The following is a 26,149-nucleotide window of genomic DNA, read 5'->3' on the forward strand; positions in this document are numbered from 1 at the left end:
ACTGACTCCAACCTGGCTATATCCTTTCTGTAATGAGGGGCCCAAAACTGAGCACATTACTCCAGTTGTGGGCACACCAGAGTCGTGTAGAGTGGCAGTAATACCTCTCTTGATCTAGAAGCCACACTTCTGGCTATGCAACCAAGGGTGGTGTTCGCCCTCTTGACCACCGCATCACACTGCTGGCTCATGTTCAGCCTGCAGTCAACCAGCACCCTGAGGTCCCTTTCCCAAGTGCTGCTCTCCAGCCACTTGTCCCCTAACCTGTACTGATGACAGCTATTCCTATGCCCCAAGTGCAAGACCAAAAAAGGACCTTCGACATTTCCCTGTTAGGGTAGAAGACCTCATGCTCCCAAAAGGCCTGCAAGACATTTGTGGGCTTGGAGGCCACCATGGCATGACCTAACACAACAGAAGGGGCAGCATGCAAGGACCACGCTGTGTTCAGTGCCCTTTTGGCTAAAGATCTAGGAACCTTCAAATCCCCGTGCCCAAACATAAGGCAACCCCCTTGGCTCCAGCCAAAGCTGTCCAAGCCAGAGAGTGCCACGCAGGCACCCCCAGTGGGATTGTGATCTCCGATCTCCAACAGTGCCCAGAAGCAGCACCAGTCTGGAGGCAAGAAGTGGCACGGCGGAGAAATGCAATGGATCGGAACACCGCACCTGCAGCCTTGGGACCGCTGAAGGATGGAAAGGAGGAGCACAAACCTTTCTTGTATACAAAGCAGCTGGGTGCCACACCTGAGCATCCCACCCATCCATCATATGGCGACATTCCCTGACGGGCCCGGCAGGAAAGGGCTGGCAAACCCAATCACAGTCCCTGGTGCCGCTGCAACCAGATGCAAATATGTCATGGTGAGGGCTTCGCTGGCACTCCAGCTCATTCGTGCGCATCCATCAAAGAGTGAGCCCCGCAAAGCAAGGAGAATCTTGCCTGCACAAAGGGTGCGCACGATTCCGTGCGCTCTGATGAACCAGCTCCTCTGAGATGCTGATGGAGGGGAGGGCAAAAGAGAGGGGCAGGATTCAGAAGGGCCATAAGGTGATTGTCCCAGACTCACCACCCACTGCTGCCCCCCCCCCCAAATCACATGGCGGGAATGCCTAGGGCTTGAAAGGGGAAGCTTTCAGCTTATGTGGGGCACCTAATGCTCTACGGGCTGCAGGGGAGAAAAGAAAACAGGCTCTCGAGACCATGATGGCACCCTGATGGAGCAGCCCAAGGCCCAGCAGCTCCAGCACTCCATCGGCTGCCTGCGGGATTCTGCGAGCGGGGAACTGGATCCCACAAGCACCTTCTTGGCCAAATCCCCCTGCCTTTGTCCACAGATCCACATCCACTCACAAAACAAAATGTTCTGAAACCGGTTTTTCTCAACATGAAATGGAACCAATATGCAGCGCAGAAGGCAAGCATCATAGCGAAATCAGCAAAGAAAAGTAAACTGAGAATGCGAGGGATGTCAGTCTGCTGAACCCTAAAAATGGTGTGTGCTTTTGGGTATCGTCATTTTTTGTTAGACAGCAACACCATAAGGAAGTATATGCTACTATGATCACACTTTTACAAATATTTTGTAGCTGTTGGGAAAACTTTTGAGATATTTGTACTGCACATAAAATCACCATGGATTAGTCTTTTCATTCTATTGACTAAATAAGAGACATTCTGGGTGCTTATGGAGGAAGCGTGTATGTTGGGAAGTAAAATGGGTCAGACAAACATGCTAAATATTATTCAGAGCCTCGGAAAATTGTCTAGTACATTTCCCAGTTCTACTTTTTCCAGAAAACTCACATCACAGTTTTCTGGACAAACATAAACGCTGCTGCAGCTATAACCATTGGAAGACACCATTGGTTTGCGATGATGTGAATACAACCTAGACACTATTACAAACCTCTTGAAACCAACTTGACTCCAAAGCAGATTCAGCTCTGTATAAAAGATAACGGGATGGCTGCACCACAGCGAGCGAGGGGTTGATGGCGGCTGTACTTGAGCACACACCTGCAGAGTACTTGGCTCAGGAAGGCTTGAGGAACTTGAAGGCTGCAACCCTAAATATGTTTAGTAGGGATAACTTGAAAGCAAATGGGACTTTTCTTTTCCTGCAAAAATAGGTCATGCAGATGAACCTCGTGGAATTCTATGACAAGGCTGGAGCTGGCTAGACAGAGGGGAAGTGGTGGATGTGGTTTACCTGGATTCTGGCAGGACCTTTGACAAGGTGCTGCATGATATCCTGGCTGAGAAACTGATGAGCTTCGGGATAGACCGATGCACTGTCCAATGGATTAGGGCATGGTTGACGGACCACAAACAGAGGGTGACTATCAGCGGGAGTCATCAGGATGGCAGCTGGTGATGAGTGGAGTCCCCCGGGGCTCAGTTCTGGGACCGATTCTGTTCAACCTCTTTATCCATGACCTGGAGGAGAGGGTAACCAGTCTCCTGTCCATATTTGCAGACGATACGAAAGTGCGGGCAGTGACCACAACTGGGGACCAGGCACTCAGATCCAAAAGAATTTGGGCAGACTGTGGAAGTGGGGGGGGGGTGCAGGGTGGTGTTCCATACAGAAAAGTGCAGAGTCCTTGCGAATCAGGAAGAACTGCCGTAGTGCAGGATGGGGGACCAGTGGCTGGAGAGCAGCACTTGTGAAAGGGATCTTGGAGGTACTTGTTGAAAGCAGCCTAAACATGAGCCAGGAGTGTGATGTGGCAATTAAGAGGGTGAACGTCACTCCTGGATGTATAGCCGTAAGCGTGGCTTTCAGACTGAGAGAGGCGCTGGAGCCACTGTGTCAGACTCTGGTGCGCCCACAGCTGGAATGCTGCATCCAGTTCTGGGCTCCACGTTGCAAGAGGGACTTCGCAAGGTTAGAAGCAGTTCAGCGCAGGGTCATGAGGATGGTGGCTGGATTGTGGGGGGTGCCATAGGAGAAGAGGTTGGGGGAACTGGGACTTTTCAGTTTGGAGAAGAGGAGACTCTGAGGGGATCTTTCAGGGCATACAGGTATGTAGAGGGTTGTGACCTGTTCTCCCCTGTGGTGGAAGGAAGGCGGAGATCTAGGATATGGAATGGGTTTCCAGGGGAGGTGGTGGGGGCCCCATCAGGCAGTGTGTTCAAGGAAGGATTGGGCAACCACATGTTGCGCATTATGTGTGCAGCCGGCTTATGCTGGGGGTCAGACTAGCTGAAGGAGGCCCCTCCTGACTTGCTATGTTTCTGTGTTTTGAAAACCAGGTCTGTCATGCTTTGGGCACATCATGAGAAGGCCAGGATCACCGGAGAAAACCATCATGCTGGAAAAGTCAAAGGCAGAAGAAGAAAGGGAAGAACAGATATGAGATGGACAGACTCCACCGAGAAAGCCGCAGCCTTGGACTTGGAATGCACTGGACAGTTTGGAAGGCATTCATTCATGGGGTCACCATAAGTCAAAGGCAATTGAAGGCACATAACAAGAAGGGAACAAACACCTTTGAACATGGCAGGACTGGCCTTTGAATAAACAGGCACGGACTGCACTACCGGACTGCAGTCCTAGGCACAGAGAATACGCCCCACTGAACACTGTGGGGTCTCCCGTGGGAGCCCTGATTCACGTGGCACGTGGCCAGGATGTTCCAAAAGGCAGTGCACAAAACAGTGTTTCTCCTGGATGTAAATATCTCTACTGTGTAGATGGCCAGGCATCCTAAATATCCACCATTTGAGTCAAAAGGGGTAAAGCAGTAGAACAAGATCACTCCTGGGGGCTCAGTGGAGCATCCTGGCAAAACGCAGCATTATTTACTTGTTTTTTAAAAGCATCATCCCATTTCTTTGGCCAACAAGAAAGTCCAGATTAAAAGTGAAAGCATAACAGAAAAATAAATCAAACAAAAATACAGCAATGGAAGGAATTAACCGCACCAACCAATTTAAGCCCCCACCCCCGCCACACACACAGACTTAAGCAATAGACTAGTATATATGCCAAAGTCCTGTCTGAATGAAACCATCTTTTTCCTGCTGGTGGGAGGACAACAGAGATGGAGCCAACCTGGCCCTCTCCAGCAAGGAGCTGCATGGCCTGGAGTGGTGGCCCAGAAGTCCCTCCCAAGCATGCCTTTGATGGCAGCGATACCAAGAGAAGCCTCCCCACCCCAGAGGACTTGCCGGGCTCAAAGGAGAGCCAAGAGAGAAGGAAGATGGGACCACCGCAATCGAGCAGTCCCTGGGCCTGGAAGGAAACCTGTCACAGCAAGCGTAATCTGCGTCTCCTCCCTGCAATGCTTGACCATGCACATCTCCCATGTGCCACATGGCTCATTCTTTTCTATGAAGAACAGCCTGCCTCAAACGCCTTTGTCAGAGAGCCTAGGATCTGGACCAAGGCAAACATGCTGGGGTCGAATATAGGCTTTTAAATGAGGCTATTAAAACACATTGTGCTTGGGACCTCCTTAAAAAGTTGTCCTCATTTTTTAAGGAGGTTTAAAATTAAAACATCAATATTCCCCATCAATTTTATCCACCTTCAACCATAAGGGCTCTTGGACTTGGCCCAGATAAATATACTCGAACCGGTCCAGGCCTTTGCTCAGATCTCTTGTCCCTCGCTGCCTTTGACTCGGGCACGTCTGCTTCTGCACCTGACGTAACTTTGAGCAGTGGGGGTCGTCATGTGTCCTCCTGCACAGAGGACTGGCCTCTAGCCCTGTCCATTTGAGCACTACAGTTCAGCACCTTCCTGGCCCTTCGTCACACTAGCTGGAGTCGAGCACCTGGGGGGGGGGGAGGGGGGCTGCAGGCTGGACAAGCCAGAGTTGGATCCTAGGCAACAGAGCAGACAGGCCACTTGCCTGGCCCCCACCCTCTCTCTTACGGTGGCAAGGTGCATTATACTTCTATCTGCATTACAACAGTGACTTCCAAATTCACACCTGTGCATGGCCATGGTGTGGACATAGGTACAAATGGTCTGCAAAGCACCACTCCCTTTCACCCTCTTATTTTGTGAGGCAGTTCCTCATCTGGGGCATAAGTGGCCATCCCAGCGGGGGCCAAGGGCCCAGCCCCGGCCCCTGAGCTGTGTCCCTCAAGCTTCCTCCCACCCCCTTCTGGCTGGCTGAGGCTGGGAGGACCAGTCAGACCAGACCAGGGGGCCAGGTCCCCGTCAGGGGCAAGGGAGGAGGAGCCGGCTGGCCACAGGGCCACTGTGCTGTGGCATCCAAAGTGCCCAAAGACCTGGGGAGGGCCAGGCTCAGGTCTCCACCGGTCCCCGTGCCTGTTGGCTGACACCAGGCTGCTGCAGCCCCCAGCCCATCCACCCCCACCCATGTGCTGGGAGGACGGGGAGAGCATGGGGTGGGCAGAGCCATGGCAGCTCCTTGGGGGAACTGCAGGGCAACAGAGGCGTTAAGGAAGCACTCTCTGCCAGAGGAAAGGTGGCCAGGAGATGCCAGCGAGGGCGGGCAGCCCCCTGGGAGCATCTTTCCAGAGGCACGGGGGGCTTCCTTTCGTGGAGCCTGGAGCCCTGGCTCTGAGCCATGCCTTCGCGGCCGCACGGCAAAGGAGCCGAGAGCGAGGCCTGCAGAGCCACAGCAGGTGCTGCCAGGAAAAGCAATGCATGAAGGGGGCAGCCAGCCGGACTGCAGAGCAGGGCAGCCTGTCCACGGCACGCACACAGAGAAGCCACCAGGCTTAGGACAAGCGCCGCAAACCAGCTTCCCAGCCCTCTCAGCTTGCGTGTCTATTCCAATCGATCAATAAAACATGTTTCTAGCCCTCAAGGCTGGCCAGATGGGCATTCAAGCATGCAGGCAAAGCCTCGTTGGATCTCCAAGGAAAAAAGGAGGCCCTGGGGCCTCTGAGCCCCACAGCACTCCCTGCCCTGCCCCACAGGGAGAATAAATGACACAAGGTGATAGAGAGTCTTCATGAGAGCTTGCAGAAACTGGCTGTTCTTGCTGGGAATTTTCTTTTTAAAATACAGAGTACACAGAGCACAACAACACGTGTGCAGTCTACTGTGTCCTACCAAACTGGTAAGGGTACCCCCCCCCCCGCCCCACTCAGCCTGTATGCAAAGCAGGCTCTGCCAAACTGGCAAGAAGCAAGATCCCGGCTGGGGACGCCTCAGCAAGATGCCCTTGCGGACACACGAGGCCGTCTCCTCCAGCAGGGTCGACTCTGCCTGGCACTGGCCTCTGCAGCAGCCTTCCCCAGCCTGGCGCCCTCCAGCTGTGTGGACTGGATCATGCTGAGATTCGTGGGCCAACACATCTGGAGGGTGGGGGGCTGGGCAACCTGCCAGCCTTCCCAGCAGGAGAAGGCAAAGCTGCCCCCGGTTTGCAAAAGGCGGAGTCCCATGGAGCCCTGCCTTGCCCCCCGCACCCTCCCCCAGCTCTCTGCACGCCTCGGCCGCCTTGCATGAAGTTTCAATGGGACAATTGCCTTGGAGACACCTTCCCAATGGGCCGGAGAACAAGGGTTTTTATAGCTATTTCAGAGGCTCCAAGCGCCATCCGTCATCTTTTTGACATCACCGTGGCCAGGTGGCTCTTTATAATTAAGCATCGTGCTATTATTGTAACACACGGCAGCCCACCGTGAGCCGCCCGCTCAGCATCTTCACGCCCTTCTCCTCAGATGCTCACCGGCACCTCCCTTACAGGAAGGTGGGGAGCTGCCGTCCCATTTTGAAGGCGTTCCTGCTGATGAAGCTGGATCTATTTTAGCCTTCCCAGGGACATGCGTGCCGCGGCCCAAGGGCCCGTTTCCCCCACGGTGCGCTCCCCATGTCAGGTTCAAACTTTTGCTGGCTGCAGGTGCCACATGCACCCTCCGTCTTCCTTGGGCCCCCGGCCGTCCATTGGCGCCGAAGGGTTCTTTCTCCTCAGCTTAACTGCCACAAAGGGACACTTTTTCAGTAGGCCTGAAGCTTGGGGAGAGAAGAGTTAATGCTCCGTGCTCACAGGATGCAACGCCCCCTCTTTAAAAAAAATCCCCTGTGCATGGCCATTGCACTTAGAAAAAATACCTTCCACTGGTCTCAATGGAAACTTTCCTCCTAGGCTCGCTCACATGTGGCCATGTGGAACAGCTCAGGAGAAAGCTTCCCAGTCTCTCTTCTGTACCTGCTCACAGACATTGCGACGATTTGTCAATGGAGAGAAGCTCCTGCTTTAGAATAATCCAGGTGTGGGAGATGAGAGGGCGGGGCAACATAAAGACGGTTTGTTGTGATGTTGATGGGAAACTCATTTGGTTGGCCTGACCATCTGTGAAACGTTAAACATTTAGAGTACCTTTCTCTAAACGTGCTTATATAAAGAAGCATATGCATGTTTCATGCAGTTGAGTATCCTCTGGGTCTGGGCAATAAATCCTGAACCCTCAGACTAGAGAGGAGGAAGCCAACCCAACCCTGTTCAAAATAAATCCAGCCACCAAACAACAGGCGCTGGGATTGTCCACAAGCCTGAGGCATCTGCCGAGGCTGAAATTTCAGCTTCCCTGAGAGTCACTGGGGTGGCAACTTGCACCACAGCCCCCCATACACAGTTCACAGCTCGGAAGGGAAAGGCTTACCCGTCCTGCCCACAGGCCCCTGCACCCGCGAGCCACGCAGCTGCTCAGGGTAACCAGCATGGACGGGACGGCGATGCCCAGCGGCCTGCAGCAGCAGCAGGGGGTTACACCCAACAGCCTTCTGGCCCCTTCCAGCTCCACCATGGTTCTTCGACATCACGCACCTGCTGAATTGCCACTCCTCTCCCAGTCTTGAGCAGCCTGAAACTGATTGCCAGCTGTCACAGCAGTCCTGAGCCCATCCCGTCAGGCTCTGGTGCATCTTGGCCAGTGTGCGCAGTTTCTTCCCGCAGCTTCCTTGCTGCGCCCAGGCTTTATCCTTGTCTGAGCAAGCTTTGCTGAACTGGACTAGGGCACCTTCGAGGGCCAATCTGTGCCTGAGCCTGCTTGCACATTCAAGGAGCGCTGGGCAGCGCTGGGCAGGGAGCAAGCCCCCCACACCCCAATCCACGTGCCACGCTGCACCCACCACTGCAGGCCTCTTTCGCACGTGCTTGTCTACAATCGTTCTCAGCCCCCGGCTCTGGCCAGCAGACCGAGCGGCCCCTCTCCCCGGCTGCCAGTTCCATACTGCCCCGGCTTCCCTGCCCGAGGAGGCACCCTCTGTCCACGGACAGAACCAACCGTGCAAATCCAGGGAAGGAGAGGGAAAGCGCTGAACTGGCCGTTTTTGCTCCTTGGGACTGAATTAATATCTCCAGCCCCGGGTGTGCGGCAGAGCTTGCCGGCATGCCGCTTTCATTAAGCAACGTAACAGATGTGCCAATAAAGCAGTGTGGTCCCCCCGTGGCCACCGATTGGCTGGCCCCCTTCCCGTTGCACCCTGAACTCCGGGGTCCAAAAGGTGGCTTTTAACAAGAGGTCCTCGGAACGAGCATGCATCAAATAGTCATTAGGGGGCAAAGAGGCAAATGGGCCAGAATGGCGGGAGGGGTAGACATTCCACGTGGCAGGCCGGGGGAGAGGAGGGGAGAAAGATTTGTGCATCTCTTGCCTGCAGTTTGCTTCTGGTCAAATTGATCTTTTTAATGAAACACTCCTCCAGGAAAAGGAGAAAACCGCTGAGCCAGCTGCCTCCCTTTCACCACCCTGCTCCCCAGCGGTGCCCAGCAGCTCCAGAGCGCTAGGACTGCGAGCCTTCCCAGAAGGGCTGTGGTGAATCCCACAGGTGCGTATCCACATCCCTGGAAAAGGAGCGGTTTCTGAGAAGGGCTGGCAGAAGCAGCACCCGTCAATGGGGTGCTGCACAGCGGAGGACGTCAGGGCTGGTCCCTGAGGGGGGCAGGACCAGGCAGTCCTGAGGCAATGAAAGAGAACCATCCACGCTTGAATGCGCCCTCTTCTGGGCTGCGGCACCTGCTAAGGGTGTCCTGCCCCCTCCCCACAAAATCCTGAACCTGACAAAATATCACAGGAATTTCAAAAGGGGAAATGGTTGCTGCCATCAGGTTGGCAGCATAATGGGGCTGAGGATAACAACAACTTATTTATTTATTTCATCTTATATGGCCCCAGAGCGGTGGCTAAGAGGTTAACAGAAGTTAAAATTAAGCAGATGTTTAAAAGCCAGAGACATGCACATTAGTTTAAAAGAATTAAAAAGCAAATAGAAGCATAACAGCAATTGTAATCACAGTTGCAATTATTATTACTGCTATGGACCCAGCGACAAAATGTTTGTTTTGGATTCCAGCTAGCCAGCTGTGCTCAAGATATTCTGTTCCGTTCCCTTCTTCCCGCCCTCGCCCACAAACAAAGCCACACATGTGTCAGCCACTCCATCAGCGCTACACAGCCCTCAGTGGGCGGTTCTTGGGGTTGCCCCATGCTCTGGCAACAGCAAGGATTGTTGTTCAGAGAAGCAGGAGGCTCGCTAGTTCACCAGGTCCACAATCTGGCACCATCCATCCATGCGCTGGGGTCTTTAGCCAAGATACTGGGGCTTGTGCCAGGCACGGGGGGGGGGGGGGGGCTCCAGCATGCTCTTTACCGTGGGCAGCAAAATGTCTCGGGCTGGCCCGGCTGTGCCAAGTGCCCCATCCCCACGTGGAGGGCCTCTGTGGCAGAATGAAAACACTCCAGTTGTCAGATCAATAACACTCCCCCCCCCCTGACCCCACAAGGAAGCGGCAGAGATGCCAGGAAAATCTTTCGTGGGTTCTTGGTGTGCCTCACAAGCTCTCCAGGCAGAACCACTCTACAAATGCGTAAGTAGGAAAAGCGCGAAATAAAATCAATACATTTCTGTCCCAAATTGGGTGGTTCACATGGTCCCCCCTTGCCATTTTTTGCTCACAACAGCCCTGTGAGGTTGGTCAGACTGAGCGCCAGCGAATGGCCCAAAGCCACCCAGGCCAGCACGCTCCCCGGACAACACACGGGCCTTCTCAGGTTCTATTACCATGGCTTCCCCCTGTGGCCCTCCAACTTGTGGGTCTCCGATTCCCCTCAGCCCAGCCAGCGTGGCCAATGGTTGGGGATGATGGGAGGGGTAACACTGGGGCAGCCACGGGTTCATCATCCTGGACTTGAGGTGTGGCTGCCCCACACAAACACGTTTGTGCCAAACAGTCAAAGCCGTTTTGACCAAAAGAGATGGATGGTTGAGGGAGGGCAGGGGAGAGCCAGTTTGCTGCAGCCAGTCACAATTCGCCTGGAAAGGGCCATGGGTTACAGCTGCAGCTGCCCCTGGGCCAGCAGTTTTCTCCAAGGAGGTCCTTTGCAGGGTCCTCTGCTCCTTTCCCCGCAGGGCAAAATGGCACCCGAGATGTCAAGATGACACCTGTGGGGACGATGGGGCACCGGTGGGGAAGATGAGATGAAAAGCCAGGCCCCTTGGGAACCTCAGGAAAGCTCTGCTCCTGCTGGAGTGCTCGGCAAAGCTGTCCGGATGCACCAGTGCTCCGTCCACAGGGGGCCCAGAGGATTCTTTGCTCAGCCCTGCCAAACACGGGCTCCATCCCACTGAACCCCAGTTCCTCCATGCAGGTGCCCTAAAGCTTCTCTGGCTGACACGAGGCTCCCCCCCACTTCAAGCGAGAGACACCATGCTCTTCCATCCACACAGACTCCTCATGAGGAGGTCTACAGGGAGGAGAGCCCCTAGCATCCTCTCTGAGATCAAGGAGAACGGCAGTCACAGCAGGCAGCAGAGACTGGCTTCATTGATTCCCAAATGGCAAGGGTATTTTTGGAAAGGTTGCCACCCTGGGAAGGAGAACAAAGCTTACATTGCAGGCCATGAATGCCACCTTCCTGCTCGTTAGAGGTGCCCAAAAAGGATCCCGTGGGCCCCTGACGTTTAACCGCAGCTCAGCCCAAGGGCTGAATTGACGAAACTGCACAATTGGATAAGAAAAGACCTGGTCAGCAAATGATCCACGGCCCTAAAAGGAGGAGCAACATTCCATGCAGACATGCCAGCAGACTCCAATTATGATGTGCTTTGTACAACTGAAAAGGGTCATTTGGGGGTAACTGGGGTGGATTTTCAAAGCAAATTGCCCAAATTTGGTTGCATTTATTAAATCGGAGATGAGTAACTATTACTTTCTAGAGGGTCACATCCCTCTCAGAGCGACTGGTCAGGGCTGCATTTTGCTGTTCAGTGGGGCTGAAGCCAGCAAGGCACAACACTGCCTTCAGGGGCTCACCCCTTTTCTCCTTCAGCCCCAGAAAGTGTGGAGCACTCAGACCAAAGGACGGGGCAATTGCATGGAAAGGAATTTTGAAAGGAGTCCACAGAACATGTGAAAACCAGTCCATGTAATATTAGAGGAAAAGGCTTTTTCCCATAGCTGCATGAGATTAACCGCGACAGGACAAACGGAGTTTGGCTTTTATTTTATTTTTACCCCAGTGTGCATTTCTTTACTCTGGACTTCATCTGCATTTTTGCTGCATATTTGTTCACCAGTTCTAAGAAGTCCTTTTGGAGCTCTTTGCAGTTTGCACCAACCCGAATAACTGGGTGTCATTCAGGGTCAAGTCTGACAAAACTGGAGAATGTCCAAAAACACGTTGTGAAAGGGAGAAGCAAAGTCCCAGAATGTAAAAGAGGGAGTGAGTGTTTCGTTCCTTGGAGCAGTCCAATGCATTCTGGCCCTATCCCATATATTTCTGGGCAGTTTTCAGAGGCTAAAATGTAACCTGCAGAAATCCCTCCATGTCCCCATTATATTTCAGAGTTGTTTGCAAGCCACACTTAAAACTTTCAGCCTCTGAAGAAGGCCACAAATAGGAGTGATGGGGCTGAAACACACTGGGATACTCCAAGGAAGAAAACATGATCTTTTACATCCTGGTACTTCGCCTCCTTTCCACTGGGCTAGCCAGCTGCAAAAGAAAACAGGTATTTGGGACTTTAGCGGTTGCACAGAACAAGCAATTTTGGTAGGCACACATTTGCCGAAACTCCCTCTTCTATCCAGCTGGTGCAGGTGCAGGAATTCTGCCTTCTTTTGCATCTTGCTTCCCAAGTAATGCATGCAAGTGCCATCCCTTCAGCACCGCCCCCCTCCATTATATGCACGCTCAAATCTCAATAGTGCCGGTCCCACGCAGCTGCCCTCCTTGCTGGATACTGCCCAGTTGCTGATGCACAAGGGGAGCCGCCCTCTTCGCTCCACCCTCTCCCTAGGGGGCGACTCTGCAGAGGGTGAGACGGAGGGCAGGGCCAGGACACCGCCCGCTACAAGACCTTCCCTCCCCTCCCCTGCCCTTTCCCCTTTCCAGGTGGTAAGGCTGGTGCTCCAGGAGACTCTTCCGCTGAGAAGCAGGACAAGCATGGCTTTGTAAAATACTATGAATACCTGCGCATACGCCTGGTCACAGAGTCAATGCCGCACATCCAAAGCGCACCACTCCTTTCTGGCGATGCTACAGCCTTGGGGCAAAGCAGCCGCACGGAAGGCGGCCTGCAGGATGACCAGTCTGCGAGGCCCCTTTTATGCTGCAGCTGGCCGTCACAGTTATTCGTGCTCCTACTCGTAAAAGCTGAAGTTGTCATGCCACTGACGCTGTTCTTGAGCAGGACTGGTAGAACAACGGTTGGGTGGGAGACCAGGATGCTATAAAGCACCCTTCCCCAAGCTGGAGCCCTCCAGATGCTTTAGGTTTCAACTCCCATCAGCCCCCAGCCCCAGGGCCTTTAAGTGAGGAATGCTGGAGTGCAGCCTCTGCTCCATGCAGGCAAACAAGAGCTGTGGGGCACTGCTGGCCCTGTGAAGAGACTGTCAGTTTCTGCAGCTAGGGTTTTCCTGATCTTTGCACGGAAAAGACAAATATGCCATCCATACCCAAAGGGTTAAACAAGGAATGGCATGTGGCTAAAATGGGAGGACTGACATGAGAGAGCCCAGTAGGTGCAGGAAGGTTTCATTCGCTCTTCCTATGAGTTTGGATTCAGCAGGAACCTGGTGCTCCCTTTGGGTCCAGCCTCGAGCATGTTTGGACAGCACGGCCCAGCCAGCCTCGCAGTCCATCTTGCGAGCCACACCGGAGCGGTGCGTCCGCTTCGTGGGAGCCTCCTTGCGCCTTCCCTTAATGACTCCCATCAAGTGTGAAACAGCAGGTTGGAGTAGGAAGCCATCTGGGCACAGCTCAGCCACTTGCAGGGACTGGTCACCAGGGAAGTGCCCACCTTTGTATGCACAACATCTTCTGCACTAGGCGTAACGGTCCATTTTGAATTCTGGGAAATAGGCAGCTTCAGAGGGTCCTCATTAGTGTAGGAAGTGATGGAACAATAGGGTCAACCTCCCCCTAAATACAGAACATGAATAATGAGGGCTAGAGGCTTAACAGGAACAGTTAAAATGGAAACCAAGCCTTGCATGGACCTGAATCCAGCATCAGGGACTAAAAGTTCTGTGCAAGCATCATATGGGGAGCTCAGCGACCACAGCACACCATGTTTACTTCTGTGTGTGTGTTTACCTAAAATAACCCAGTTAAGAGAGATGGAGGGAGAGAAAAAAGCCCCACAGCACAAGGGAATCATAACACCTGCTCTTTGATTTATCACCTTCCCGCTCTCCTCAAAGCCGGCTGCAACCTGGGCGCTCAGTGGAGATGAGCTCTCTAATTAGGTGGAAAAGAGGGGGAGGCACCCAAACTCCGTGTGGCAAGTGCACTCCAAGCCCTGCAGGATCAGCACTGCCTCTTTTCCCCAGCCCAGGAGTGATGCGAAGTCCCGTGGCCGGCCGGCCCCTCTTTGGCTTTCCTTAATTACTCTTTCTGCTGAAACCAAGAAACCAGAGCCACGCAGTGCTATTAACTCATAGATCATGGATGCTTTGGTGTTCTTTACAAAACAATTAGACGTCGGCTCCTGCGAATGTGGAATCACTCTACATTCCAAACTCCCCAGCATAAGGACTTGCCAGCCATCTCCCCTCCGGCTACGTAGGGCTTGATGGATTGTTCCCGCTCCCTTCTGTGGTTGCTTAGAACAGCACTTGCTCGTGAAAATCACAGATTCGGATTCACACACTGCAGCACCCACATGGACCGAGATCTTGTCTTAATGATACTCAGCACTGATTCCACACATTTTAAAGCACGCCTCCAAGGCATCATGTTCACACGATCCTAGGAAAGCTGTACAGCAATGCCATGAAATAGGCCAGTGCTGGCCCACCCGACGGAGAACAGGAGACCCCGAGCCGCAGATTCCCCAAAGCTACCTCACCACGACATGGCACGTGCAGGGCCCGAAACATGCGCGTCCAGCTCACATTCTTGGCCACCGTAACAGACTTCCCTAACCTGGGGACTACAATTCCCATCATGCTATCTGGGGAGGGGGAGCGATATAGGCCAACACATCTGGAAGGTGGCCAGTCAGAAGGGACTGCACTATTTATAAAATCAACTCATTTCCAAAAATGACTCCATACTCCAGGGGCTGAGTTGCCTGCTGGCCTGGTTGTTAAAATCAGCAGGAGAGGCTCTTCCGAAATCTGGAGCTGCAATGAGGACGCAGCACACCTGCCCAGCACTGACCAAAGACGCATGAAACTGATCGGGAAAGTATCGCTAATAATACATATGCACATCCCTACACACGCTCATATGGGCACATATATTTAAAGTTCCTGCTGCATATCACCCGTAGAAGTTGAGGTAGTCTGTGCAACTGTATGCTTCTGTTTCTTTCCGTTTCTTTTTCTGTACATCAAACAAAATTGCACGCGCACACACAGAGACACATCAAAGCGGAGCGAGTCGGAAGGAGTCTCCCAGGTCATCTAGTCTGACCCCTGGCTCCAGCCGGCCCCGCTCATGACATGCCTGCCATGTGCACGCCCAGCTGATCCTTGAACACCCGCACCAGCGTGGCTTCAGCCACACACGAGCACAGCCTGCAGAGCTTCCCAAACTCTGGAACAAGCTCTCTCCAGAGCGGCCACGATCGTCGGTTTTGCAGCAATCAAGAAAGGGGCCAAGAGTCATCTTCTTAACTTGGCTTTTTAAACTGCTGCTCTGGCTTTTAAGACAGCTTCTAGTGTTTTGTGATCTCTTTACTTGCTTACTTTATCTTCTAAATTTTTGGTAAGCTGCCTTGATTTGTCCAGAAAAGCGCTAAAGAAATACCATATCCAAACAAGCAAATAAATGAGTAAATAAATAAGTAATGCTGCTGACTTTTTAAATGAACCACATGAATTAAAGCAAAGAAGCAAGTCATGAAAGCAAGTCAGGAGCAAAGAGCAGCTCTGCTGGATCTTGCCAAGGGGCTGTTTAGGCTGGCATTCTGCTTTCAACTGTGCGCCTCTGGATCCCTCCCGGAACCTGCAAAGCAAGAAATAAAGCAGGGCCGGTGACCCACTGCCCTGCCAAAGGAAGCCGCAGCAGCAAAATAAACTCCTGTCCCAAAATGGCCAGGTTAACACCATTACAGGACCACTTGGCAATCGCCAAACATAAGAGGGCACCAAGTTTAATATGCTGATGCATACGTACAGACCCAAATTTAGAAATTATAACCATAATTTAAATAGAGTGGATTTCACGGTAATGTGGAAAACTGTGACCCAAGTTCCCCAAACTAGAGCACCTTACACTCTATCGGTTGCCAGCACCAAGTATGCTAAAGAGAAAGATTTCGTGCATTATTTGCATGGGGGTTTATGGTTCTCCTTTGCTAAGCGTTAGGGCTCGTCAACACATTTTCAGTTTGTTTTTTTAAACAAAACATGCAGCTCTTCTGCAGCCTCTCTTAAGCTTTCCAAAATACAGCAAAGTCAAAAAGGGAAGCCAATCGATTAAACAGAAAAATAATTCTAAATGGGCATCTTTAGCAGCAGACACAGACGTGATACCCATGGCCAAGAGTCCAAAGCCTGAAGCAAAACAGGTTTTTCAAAATTTAATTCTTGCCCTGGGATAGGGGGCTGCAGAAGAGCTGCATGGCCTAAGAACCCAGTCGCTTTTATAGACAGATTTAAATTTTGCAAGCGCAATGCAGCAAATATTTACCAAACAATTGGCAGTGCAAATTTATACGTCTACTCAAAAGCTAGTCCTTCTGAGTTCAATGGTACTTCCTAATTCCTAGGTATTCAAAATACCTGCAAGGTAGACCAGCACAATCATCCCCATAGGGCAGATGGACGAACAGAGGCTGCGAGAGCAAGACAGAATAGTTTGCCTAAGCCGCACTTCTTCCCCCTCGAACTTAATTGCCATGTGGTTGGATAAGGGGCTGCTGGCTCGTTAGCATCACTACTGACTGGGACCATACTGCACCCATATTTTATCATGGACAACGCTCCCAGTCTGTTTCCAAATGTGATTTAATATGCTGGGGTTAAACTGGAATGCCCTCAGGGGCTTGGGAACAGTGACCAGAAAGATCACCTTCTCCCATATGGATCCAGCACTGGACCTCTTCGAGGGCCCCCACAAAGCCAGCACTAAGGACAGGGCCTTTTGGTAGTGGCCTCTTATGAAGGAACAATCTCCCCCAAGAGATTCACCTAGCACCATCCTTGCAGTCCTTTTGGCACCAGGTAAAACACCTCCATGTTCATGGAGGTCTTCTAAATAAGAGGTACCACCTGTGGCTTAAGTCAGTGCTTTCATTCTGGGGTTGCAGTGAATTTTATTTCCATCCTATCTACATTGCTTTACATTTCTCGTCTCAAATTTCATTTCACACATAAATTCTCATGTTTGCCAGTTGTAAACAATCCATAAAACTTTACAATATGAAGCACCAAACACAGTCAGTAATCAAGGAAAGGAAAGGAAAGGAAAGGAAAGGAAAGGAAAGGAAAGGAAAGGAAAGGGGTTAATCAACATGAGTAGGATTTTCGTTTGGATTTGAAAGTAGTATTTCAAGTTCTTTGCTTAGGCTATGATCTCTTGCCCAAGGGTTTGGGACAGGACAAGCACCAGGGCTGAAATAAAACAATGGTTACCTAGGAAGGTTAGAACTACAGAGATGCCATCTTTGTTCTTGTGAGGAGCATTTCAGAGATGCTACCAGAGAAACCCAAATTCCAGTAAAAACCAGTTTTTCAAATACATGTCAGGGAGCTCCACAGATTATGTATCTCTCAACAACTAGGTTTGCCTTCTATATTTCATTTTAGTTTTGTCAAGTATTCTTCCACCATCCCTGGAAAAAAACAGTAGCACACTCTGCCTTTTACTAGCTGGAGTGCTTAGCATAAATTAGAAAGCAAAGGGGCACTCAGGAACAGAAATATATTTCCATTAGCTTTCCCAATTGCTATGCAACCATGAAAACTCTTGCCCCTGCTCCTTTTCAGATCTGAACTCCCTTTGGACCAGGTCAGGTTCTTCAGGGCTGCACTCCCAGGCATGCTTGCTCCCCGGTAAACCCTGCCAAGGCGGAGCAAAGGAAACACGCGCAACATCTCAAGCTGAGCAAGGAACCAATGGAGGATGCCTGCGCTCTGGACTTCTCACAGCGTGAAAGAGATAAGACTCTAAATCTCTTGTTTCCTTCAGCGCATTAAACTAAGCAGCCATTATCCAAACAAGTCCACAGTCTATGTTAACATAAATAGCGCGTGCTCAAGTTTTAAGTAGGCTTTTCACCAGTTACTGCCTTCACTGATCCCAGTTCCTTATTAATGATGCCAAAAGAGACTTTCGCAGTGAACCAGGAGGGAGCCTGGAGGAACTGCTGTGGTTTCTCTTTCCAGCCCAGGGCAGCCTGAGAGCCTGTCAGACCATCTTATTCAAATGTCCAAACAACTTTTCACATTCGAAGCTGGAAAACACATCCTCTCTTTTGAGAACAGGGCAGGACCTGGGAAAGCTAAGGCATCCTTACCTGAGCTGAAGCAGTGCCCGAAACGGCTGCACTGGCTGGCTCTTTTTCTCTTCAAGGGAAAGCATGGCACTAACATGCAAGTAAAAGGAAGTATCCGAACTCGACAGCAGCCTCCTCAACTGGTGCCCTGCAGATGTGCTGCCCTATTGGCTGGCTGGAGAATGCTAGGAGCTGTAGTCCAGCACAGCCATCAGCCTCTGCCTTCACAGAGCAGCAAAACAGGGTCGCTTTCAGAGAGTTCAAGACACAACAAAGCCGCCAGAAAGTTACAAAGATCCTCTCTCTCATATATATATATCGATGCTTCATGTCCTTGGATGAGAGACAGAGAGATGAGAGAGAGGTAGACCGATATAAATCAGAGTTGACTTTGTAAGTCTGAACATTATGAATCACACTTCAACAACAATGCAATGCAATGCCATGCAGAAAGCCAAATGCTTAGAAAGGAAATTGAGATGGATGCAGGGATGACTCGAAGGACTGTGCAAGAAACACTGCCGGGAAGCCCTGGCCCATTTCTATGTTGCTGTTTCTAAGACTGTTGCTGTTTTTAGTTCACACCTAAACAGTTTGGGGGGGAAGTTGCCTGTGATATGTATTTATTTACATTTATACATGTATTTATAGGCTGCCTTTAGCTGCCGAGACCTTCCTAGGTGGCGATGCACCTGTCCAGCCTTTATAGTCAGCACCCAGGGCTTTGCCCTCTGGTCCACAGGTAGAACAGCAAGGTCAGTGTGAGAGACATTCCTTGGTGTGGTTGTTGCATCAGCCCTGACGTCTGTTCCCCAGGGAAATACCTTTTCTTTTGGCTGTTAGGAAAACTCAAAAGACTTGTTCTTTAAACTTGAAGTTGCATTTAGGTGATTTCAATGGATGTTAAGAATGATATTATATGCTACTATTTTATTGGTGCTTTCAATCACTACATATAATCTTGGGATTTTTATGTTGTTTTACGTTGATTTACTATAGCTTGGCTTGAGAGAGTATATGCCCTATAAGAAAGCAACAAGGGTAACAACTGGCAGGTGCTTCCAGATATTCTGGCATGAGGCAGGCATGCAAGGGAAGCCTGCCGCAACACAGCCTCTTCCTGTTGCGAGCCGAGCTTTCTCCTTCAGTCAGTCAAAAGCCGTGGCTGGTTTTCTTGCAAAACGTTCTTTATTGCTCCCAAGTACAAGTCACCCAGAATGGATCTGTCAGCATGCACGGGGAAGTCTGTTGAACCCAGTCTAGTGTTTCCCTCCAGGAATGCTCCTTATGAGCATTCCTGGGCCCATCCCCTTGAGAGGGGCTCTCTGAAGGCGAGCGTACCCCCCCCCCACTGTTCCTTCAGTTGGGCCTCCTGCCTCTGCTGACCCTTTGCCAACGGAGCCGAGAGCAGGGTTGCGCCTGAGGATTCCTTCTCCTCAGAGACCCTTCCCACCAGCGGTGCCTCTTGGTCATTCCCAGAAACTGCCGGGTGTGGCGCACTTCCTGGCCATGAGATAATCACCTCCACCTCTTTCACCTCAGAATCTGGACCGAGCCCATCCTCCCCAGCCCAGCCACAATTTGTTTCACATTCCAGTTCTGAAGAATCACCTGGGATGCAGCCGGCAGCCCGTGGGAAGCATTGCCCAAGTCTGCCATCCTCCACACTTCCTACAGCTCCTTCCAGCTTTCACAGCCAGCTGCAGCCAGGCAACATACACTCCATTCGGGCTGTCTGCCCCCCGTGAATTTGTCCTGGCCTTCTGGAAGGCCACCAAGAAATCGTAGGCTCGTGGACGCCAGAACGTATGACAGCTGCACAAGGGCCATCTTATGTCTACCCTGGACCCACGGCCAGTGAACTTCCCCGAAAATTAGAAGAGCAGGACACAGAGATGGGGAGAGACGTTCCAAAATCTTGACCCACTTTCTTCATGTCAGACGTCAACATTTTTTAAATTTATATTTGGTCTAACTCAAGCCACCTTTTTTTTTTTCTTTTCTAAACAGCGCCTCCCATGTTACACTCTTCTCATCTGGAAAAGTACTGTTGCCCCTTCATCATTTTAGGGTGAAAGCTTAGGCATGCTTAGAAAGAAAAAAGAAAAACCCAGCATTCCCCTCCTAACATGGGATTAGAAACATTAAAATATTATTTTAAAAGCAGCAAGAGCATTTGCATTCCATAATGCATATGAATAAATTTATTATTTCTTTATTTTTATACCCCACCATTTTTCCTGCAAGGAACTCAAGGCTTCTTACACAAAGCCCCTCCCCTACATTTCATCCTCCCAACAACCTTGTGAGGTAGCCTCAGGGCAGAGTCAGTGACTGGCCCAAAGTCAGCCAGTGTGTTTCATGGCCAAGCAGTGCCTCAGTCCAGCACTTTATGCTCCGTACCACATGGGCACAGTTTGTCATTTGAGAGAGATAAATTCAGCATCTAAAGCAGATAAAGCTAAAAGCAGAGGTGATTTTTAAAGCAACAAAACAGATAAAAAATAAGCTTGCGCATGCACCATGTTTACTCCCGCTTTGCTATTCCTGCTCATGCAGGCAAGGATGTAAGAAAAGGGCAGTTACAGCCAACTCTGGGATCCTGGTCTGTTGCTTCCAAACAAGCCGGGAGAAAAAGCCAACAATACACCGTGACTTGTTATTGACTTATGAATCCTGGCTTGTTGGGATCAACAAACGAGGATCCTGGGTTTGGACATAATTTGGCTTCCTGGTTCGTACCTCTGCTTGCAGAAGCAGGGAGCATGAAGTGGAAGTGGGCTCGCACATACGAGCCTGTAGCTTATTCAAGGAAACCCAGGATCAGCCAGGAATCCTAGTTTACTGTTATCTATAAATGCAGTGAGAACACAGGAATTCGCACTCCCTCTTGATGGAAGGCTAAAAAAAGATTTAGCTAATAAAACGTGTATTGTACTAAAATCGTATCCGGGCACAGACACCGAACGACTGCCTCCAAGATGTCCGAAAACAATGCATCACCTGCTATACTTTTGACCCAATTCTTCGGAGGCTCCATTTACAGTGACAAAGGCATTGTTGAGGTCTGCAGTCCGACCCAAGCCAGCTTGGTATAACCCCCCGTCTTAACCTGCATGATATATTTTACCTCAGTATTTTGAACCCTGCTCTTAGGTGGCTCATAACAAGCAAAATGTGATTTAAAATTCAGCAGCAACAAGAACCAAAAGATACAGCAGAAAAAGAGAAGCTGCAGAGTAACAAAGATGAGCGTTAAAACATGAAAAGCTTGGGCACTAGCCAATTATTGCCTGTGCTAGTCTTCCCCAGCCTGAGCCAGTGTGGTGTAGTGGTTAAGAGCGTGGGACTGGGACTCAGATGATCCGGGTTCGAGTCCCCACTCAGCCATGGAGCCAACTGGGTGACTTTGGGCCAGTCACAGACTCTCAGCCCAACCCACCTCACAGGGTTGTTGTTGTGGGGAAAAGATGGAGGCGAATGATGTAAGCTGCCTTGAGCCCTTTGTAGGAAAAAGGCAGGATATAAATCCATAAATAAATAAATAAAAATAAATTTTGGAATACGACTTCCAGCATTCCCAAATGTTGGCCATGCTTGCTGGGACTGAGGGGAACTGACATCCCAAACACCTGGGGGATCAATCTGGGGCGTGCTGCTATCAATAATACATAGTTTGCCAAAAAGCCTAAGACAGAGAAATAAGCACCCACATCTTCTGGGACTAGATCCAGTTCTTTTCCAAGATAACAGCCTCCACCACACTCTTCCCCAACCAACCGCCTCAGATGTGCCGAACTACAACTCCCATCATCCCCTCCCCCAGCCAGCATGGCGATTGGTCATGCCTTGCCCGTTAGCCCCCAGCACTTGTTTCTCGCCTCAGGAACAGGAGGCGGCACCTGGCTGGCAGGGCAAAAGTCACCAGCACAGACCCCGACAATGTTCCTGAGAGAGCGGCACTGTGTCACAGAAGCATCGTCCTGATGTGGAAAGCCATCTGTGCATGCTCAGCGCAATCTCCTGGCCCTTTACTTGTTCCAAGGCAGCCCCTGGCATCACGCGAGACAAGGGCGTGCTTCCCAGCTCAGGGAGACATCTGGCTAAAACGAGGCAGCGAAAGTGAGCAGGATCAGCACTGCCTGTTTGGCTGAAAACGTACCCTGGAGGGCTCTCTCAGGATCACTCAGCTCTGCCTTCGCCTACGAGGTGCAGTCTTTTGCCGCCCGGTTATGACTCGTGCAAATGCCACACCACTGCGGCTCCAGCCAGATTCCAGAATGGATTAAAAAGGGGTCAGTCAAAGGAGTCCTGGCTGCTAAGAGTTTGCAGTGTTTAGAAGATTGAAGCGCCCGGTACAAATACTTGAAAGAGTTGCTGATACTTGCTGGTTCGCCCTCAAGGAAAAAGAACTGGGCCTTGCAACATTCATAGAGCCTTCTCCCCAGATCAGAGTGAAACTTATGTAAAGCTTGCTCAAATGCACCTCTTCCCCACCCTTCTGCTCCTCCCGCCAGGGTCAAAATGTAGCCTGGAAGCTTCCTGGGGTCAAGAACTTGCCTGTTTTCCGACGCTGCTTTGCAAAACATGTCGGTGGCTACAGGTATGTCAAGGATGGATGGAAACCATGTGACTCTCCATAACTACAACTCTCACCTGCCTTAGCCAAGGGGAACTGCAGCTCAACAACATCAGGAAGGCCACATGTTCTCAGTTCCAGACATGTATGAACGAAGGAGACACTTTGCTTATAAAAGTTCACAGAACTTCACCTTAATCTGGACCCCTGGTGCAATCCAGAGCTGATTTGCTCTCATGCAAACAGCAGCCAAGACCAATTTGTCTTGAGGTCCCAGTCTGGAAAGCCACGGGTCTGTGGAGTACAGCTTTTGTTGGGCTACATCAGCTTTGACTGATGGCCAAGCCAGCTGTGGCTGATGAGTTGGAGTCCAGCAAGTTCTTGATGGCCAGAAGGCCTTACCTTCACCTTGGGTCAGAGGAAGGGCAGCAGCGCTGGGGCAGAGACCAGTGGTGGAGGCTGTGGTCACAGGCCCCAGTTTTGACCAGGGAATCGCCCAAGGAAGCACAGCCTCCATCCCACACTGATCTGCTCCCACGCACCTGCAGATCAACCATCCGCCTGGCTGCACGGACGCAGCCGGCAAGGCAAAGAAAAATCTTCACTCCACCCAGAGTGCATACAGGGGGAGCAGGGCTAATGCCTCCACCGCTCTTCCCCTGGAAGACACACGCTTCGATATAGCCCGGGTGTCTGTGCAGTTAATGACAACCCATCGTTCTGGATAGAGCACTCTGGAGTGTGGGGTTCAGAGGACGGCCTGGACACATCCAAGACTCAAGCGACGCACCTTTGCCCTTGCTCGGTCTTGTGGGTGGTGCCCAGATTTAGGGGCATTGGCATAAATATTTTTAAAAGGCAATTTTTAATATCTACCCCAAGTCTTGGGAGAAGGTAGGATGTGAGGGATCCGACCATTCTTCTTGCTAAAACAGCCAAAAGTTCCTGTGAAGGAACTGCAGATACAGAAGGCAGCTCTCCATGTTGGCCCAACAACACCAGCTACAAAGCAGCTCCTGGCTGAATGCGAATCAGTGGTGCAAGCTTCCAAGTTACATGGAACTCTTCATCACGCCAAACTGGAAAGAGAGCTACATTGCTTAGTGAGAAGGTGGCTTATGATGGTAAATGCTTTCCAGGCCTGACTCACAAGTGCAGGAAGTCACACAACAAGTGTGGTATCAGGGAAGGGCTTGCCCTTTAGCCACATTTTGGCACTGATCAGGATAAACCGAGCAACCCAGGGGATGCCTGTGCATTTGTTTCAACACCCTTTTCCTAAAAAGATCCGGATGTGGGGTCTAAGAGCAGCATCCCGGGAGGGAGACCCCCCGATTGTTGGCAACTAACCTTGCAACACATGGTGGCTTTCTCAGCACCTGCTCTTGCCACCCCAAATGTGGCCTTCTAAGTCCAGCCACAGAGCTGGAGTCCCCTCAACTGTTGAGGAGCAGAGCAGTCAGGATTCTGACCAGGTGGGTAAAGCCCACTGCAGGAAAGCTGCGGAAGAGAGGAGGCATCCTCTCCCAGGCAGGCAAAGTGGAGCTGAGCATCTTCCCGCCTGGACCTGAGCATCCCTTCAAACAATACAGGGACCAGGTCCTGACGAAATGGGGGTTGGAGGGGGTGGAAGGTTGTGTGCTACTACGCAAGGGTCATGTACTTTGCACTGTTAAATGCCACTTTGGCAAGTGGCATTTAAATCTGCTTTGGCATTTCAGAGCTGTGCAACTGAACACAAACAAGTCTCAAAGACTCACACAAGCTAAAACTGCCACCCCAACCTATTACCATCCCGATGCTTTGGACTTCAACTCCCATCAACTCTAGCCAGCATCATCAGTGTTCAGAAAAGCTGGGAACTGTCTTCCATAATGCTTGGAAAGGGCCAGGGAAAGGAAGACCGAGGTGGAAGGTCACCTGCCGATCGGCAGCAGCCCTCTCCAATATTCCCAGGTCACTTTCAGAGACAGGGCACTGGTAAGATGACTTGTGAAAATGCCCTTGGATACTTTACTCTCGCCCAAACACACCCCTTTAAAAACTTTCCTTTCCCCTTAAATATGCAGTTTACAAGAGAGGGCCAAGGACAGGTAGGCGGTAACGACTGGGAATCTTTGAACTTCGCAGTCCCTTCCCAAGAAATGACCAAGCAGTTGGCCAATTTCTTACTATGTTTAATAGGAAATCAGCCCCACGAGTTTTGGAGGACCTTCTCTTAAGAACGCAGCCCACCCCCATCTTCCCCACTGAGCCTGAATCCAGGACGCCCCTAGATCGTTGCAGGGTGTGGCGCGAGCTTCCATATAGCCTGGACTGCCTGATCCTGCCTAATCTTGGAAGCTAAACAGGACTGGGTCTGGTTGAAATCTGGATGGCTGATTTTGTGAACCACTCAGAGAGCTTTGGCTATGGGTGGTATTGAAATATAACGAATATTCTGTGGACATTTGCGGGGAGAGAAGCAGCGGGACTCTCTGAGCTCTGGGCCTGTTAGAAGGTGGGTCAGCCCGACTGGGATACTCGCGGGGAGGGGGTGTCCCGTGCCCCAGCACGCCCCTTACTTCTGGACAGTTAAAGCCAGCGAGGGACGGGGGCGGCACGGCTGGAGGCGCACCGGCAAGGCGACCTACTCACATGAAGGCGTGATAGATGAACGCCCAGCCGCGGGGTCTCTCCAGCACGTTGTACAGGCAGTTCTGAAGCCGCCGGTAGCGCTTGTGCGACGCGGATCGGGTCCCCGAGCCCCCGCGCGGCGCCGGCAGGGGAGTCCCGAGGAGCCCGAGGCGCCGGGGGCTGCTGCCGGGGGTGGGCAGCTCGCTCTTCTCCGTCTGCACGGCGGTGAGGGCCACGAACTCCTCCCGCTGCGCATCGCCCCCGCCGGGGGGGGCGGCCTGAGGCAGCGCGGAGCGGTCCCCGCCGCGGGTGCCGGCCATGGCGCGAGGAGGGCGGCGAGGGCGCACTCGCGGCGCGCGGGAAGGGCTCGCCCGAGGGCGCTCAGCCGGGCAGCGTCATGGCCGGAGCGAGTCCGGCGCGCGCCCAGGTGAGGCTCCCCGTCCGCTGCGCTCCGGCAGCCCGCGCCCCTCGGCGGCGCGGCAGCTCGCCTCTCGCCCGCCCGCCCGCCCGCCCGGCGGAGGAACTTCGCGGAGCGCCGCGCTGCCGGAACTGGCTGCGCCCGGGCGCACGTGCGGACCTTCCCCAAGAAGCGTCGCCCCTCGCCTGGGCCGGTGCCTCCTCAGCGTCCTCAGGCCATCCGGGAAACTGGAGCGGAGCGGGGCGGGGGGGGCACGAAGCGGAGAAGCAGAAGAGCCTCTGGGAGACCGGGGATCGCCGCCTCCCTGCCCGGCTCGGTCGGCGCTGCCGCGGCTTCTCCGCCTACGCCCAAGTTTAGAAGAGTTGCAGGTTCTCCGCGGCGGGGCGCTTCGGGGAGCTGGACAGTGTCAAAAGCGCGGCCGGGGGGAAGAGAAGCGGCAGCTCCTGGTGCTGGTGGTGCCGCCGCCCGCTCTTCCTCCTCCTCTTTCCTCGGCCCCTCTCCATCCTGCAGGACGTTCCACCTGCCTTTTGCTGCCCCAACTCACATGGCATCCCTCCGCCTCCCTCCCTCGCCCCCCCGCGCCGCGCTCTCTCCGCCCCCGGGCGACTCGCCTTCCCGACGGCGCGGCGAGGTCCTCGGCGCTCGAGGGAGAGGG

General features: G+C 52.1%; 1 protein-coding gene across 1 annotated transcript in view; it reads right to left on the bottom strand.

Annotated features, from left to right (window-relative positions):
• The window catches only part of KCNQ4 (potassium voltage-gated channel subfamily Q member 4), an 83,687-nt gene extending 58,291 nt beyond the window's left edge, over positions 1-25,396 (bottom strand). Inside the window, exon 1 of the mRNA XM_044424963.1 lies at positions 25,098-25,396. Coding sequence (XP_044280898.1) covers positions 25,098-25,396 — 299 coding nt within the window. The remainder of the gene's footprint in view (positions 1-25,097) is intronic.
• Between the last annotated feature and the right edge of the window lie 753 nt (positions 25,397-26,149).

The sequence above is a fragment of the Varanus komodoensis genome, unplaced genomic scaffold (genome assembly GCF_004798865.1).
Source record: "Varanus komodoensis strain SLA01 unplaced genomic scaffold, ASM479886v1 scaffold15, whole genome shotgun sequence".
Classification (NCBI taxonomy): domain Eukaryota; kingdom Metazoa; phylum Chordata; class Lepidosauria; order Squamata; family Varanidae; genus Varanus; species Varanus komodoensis.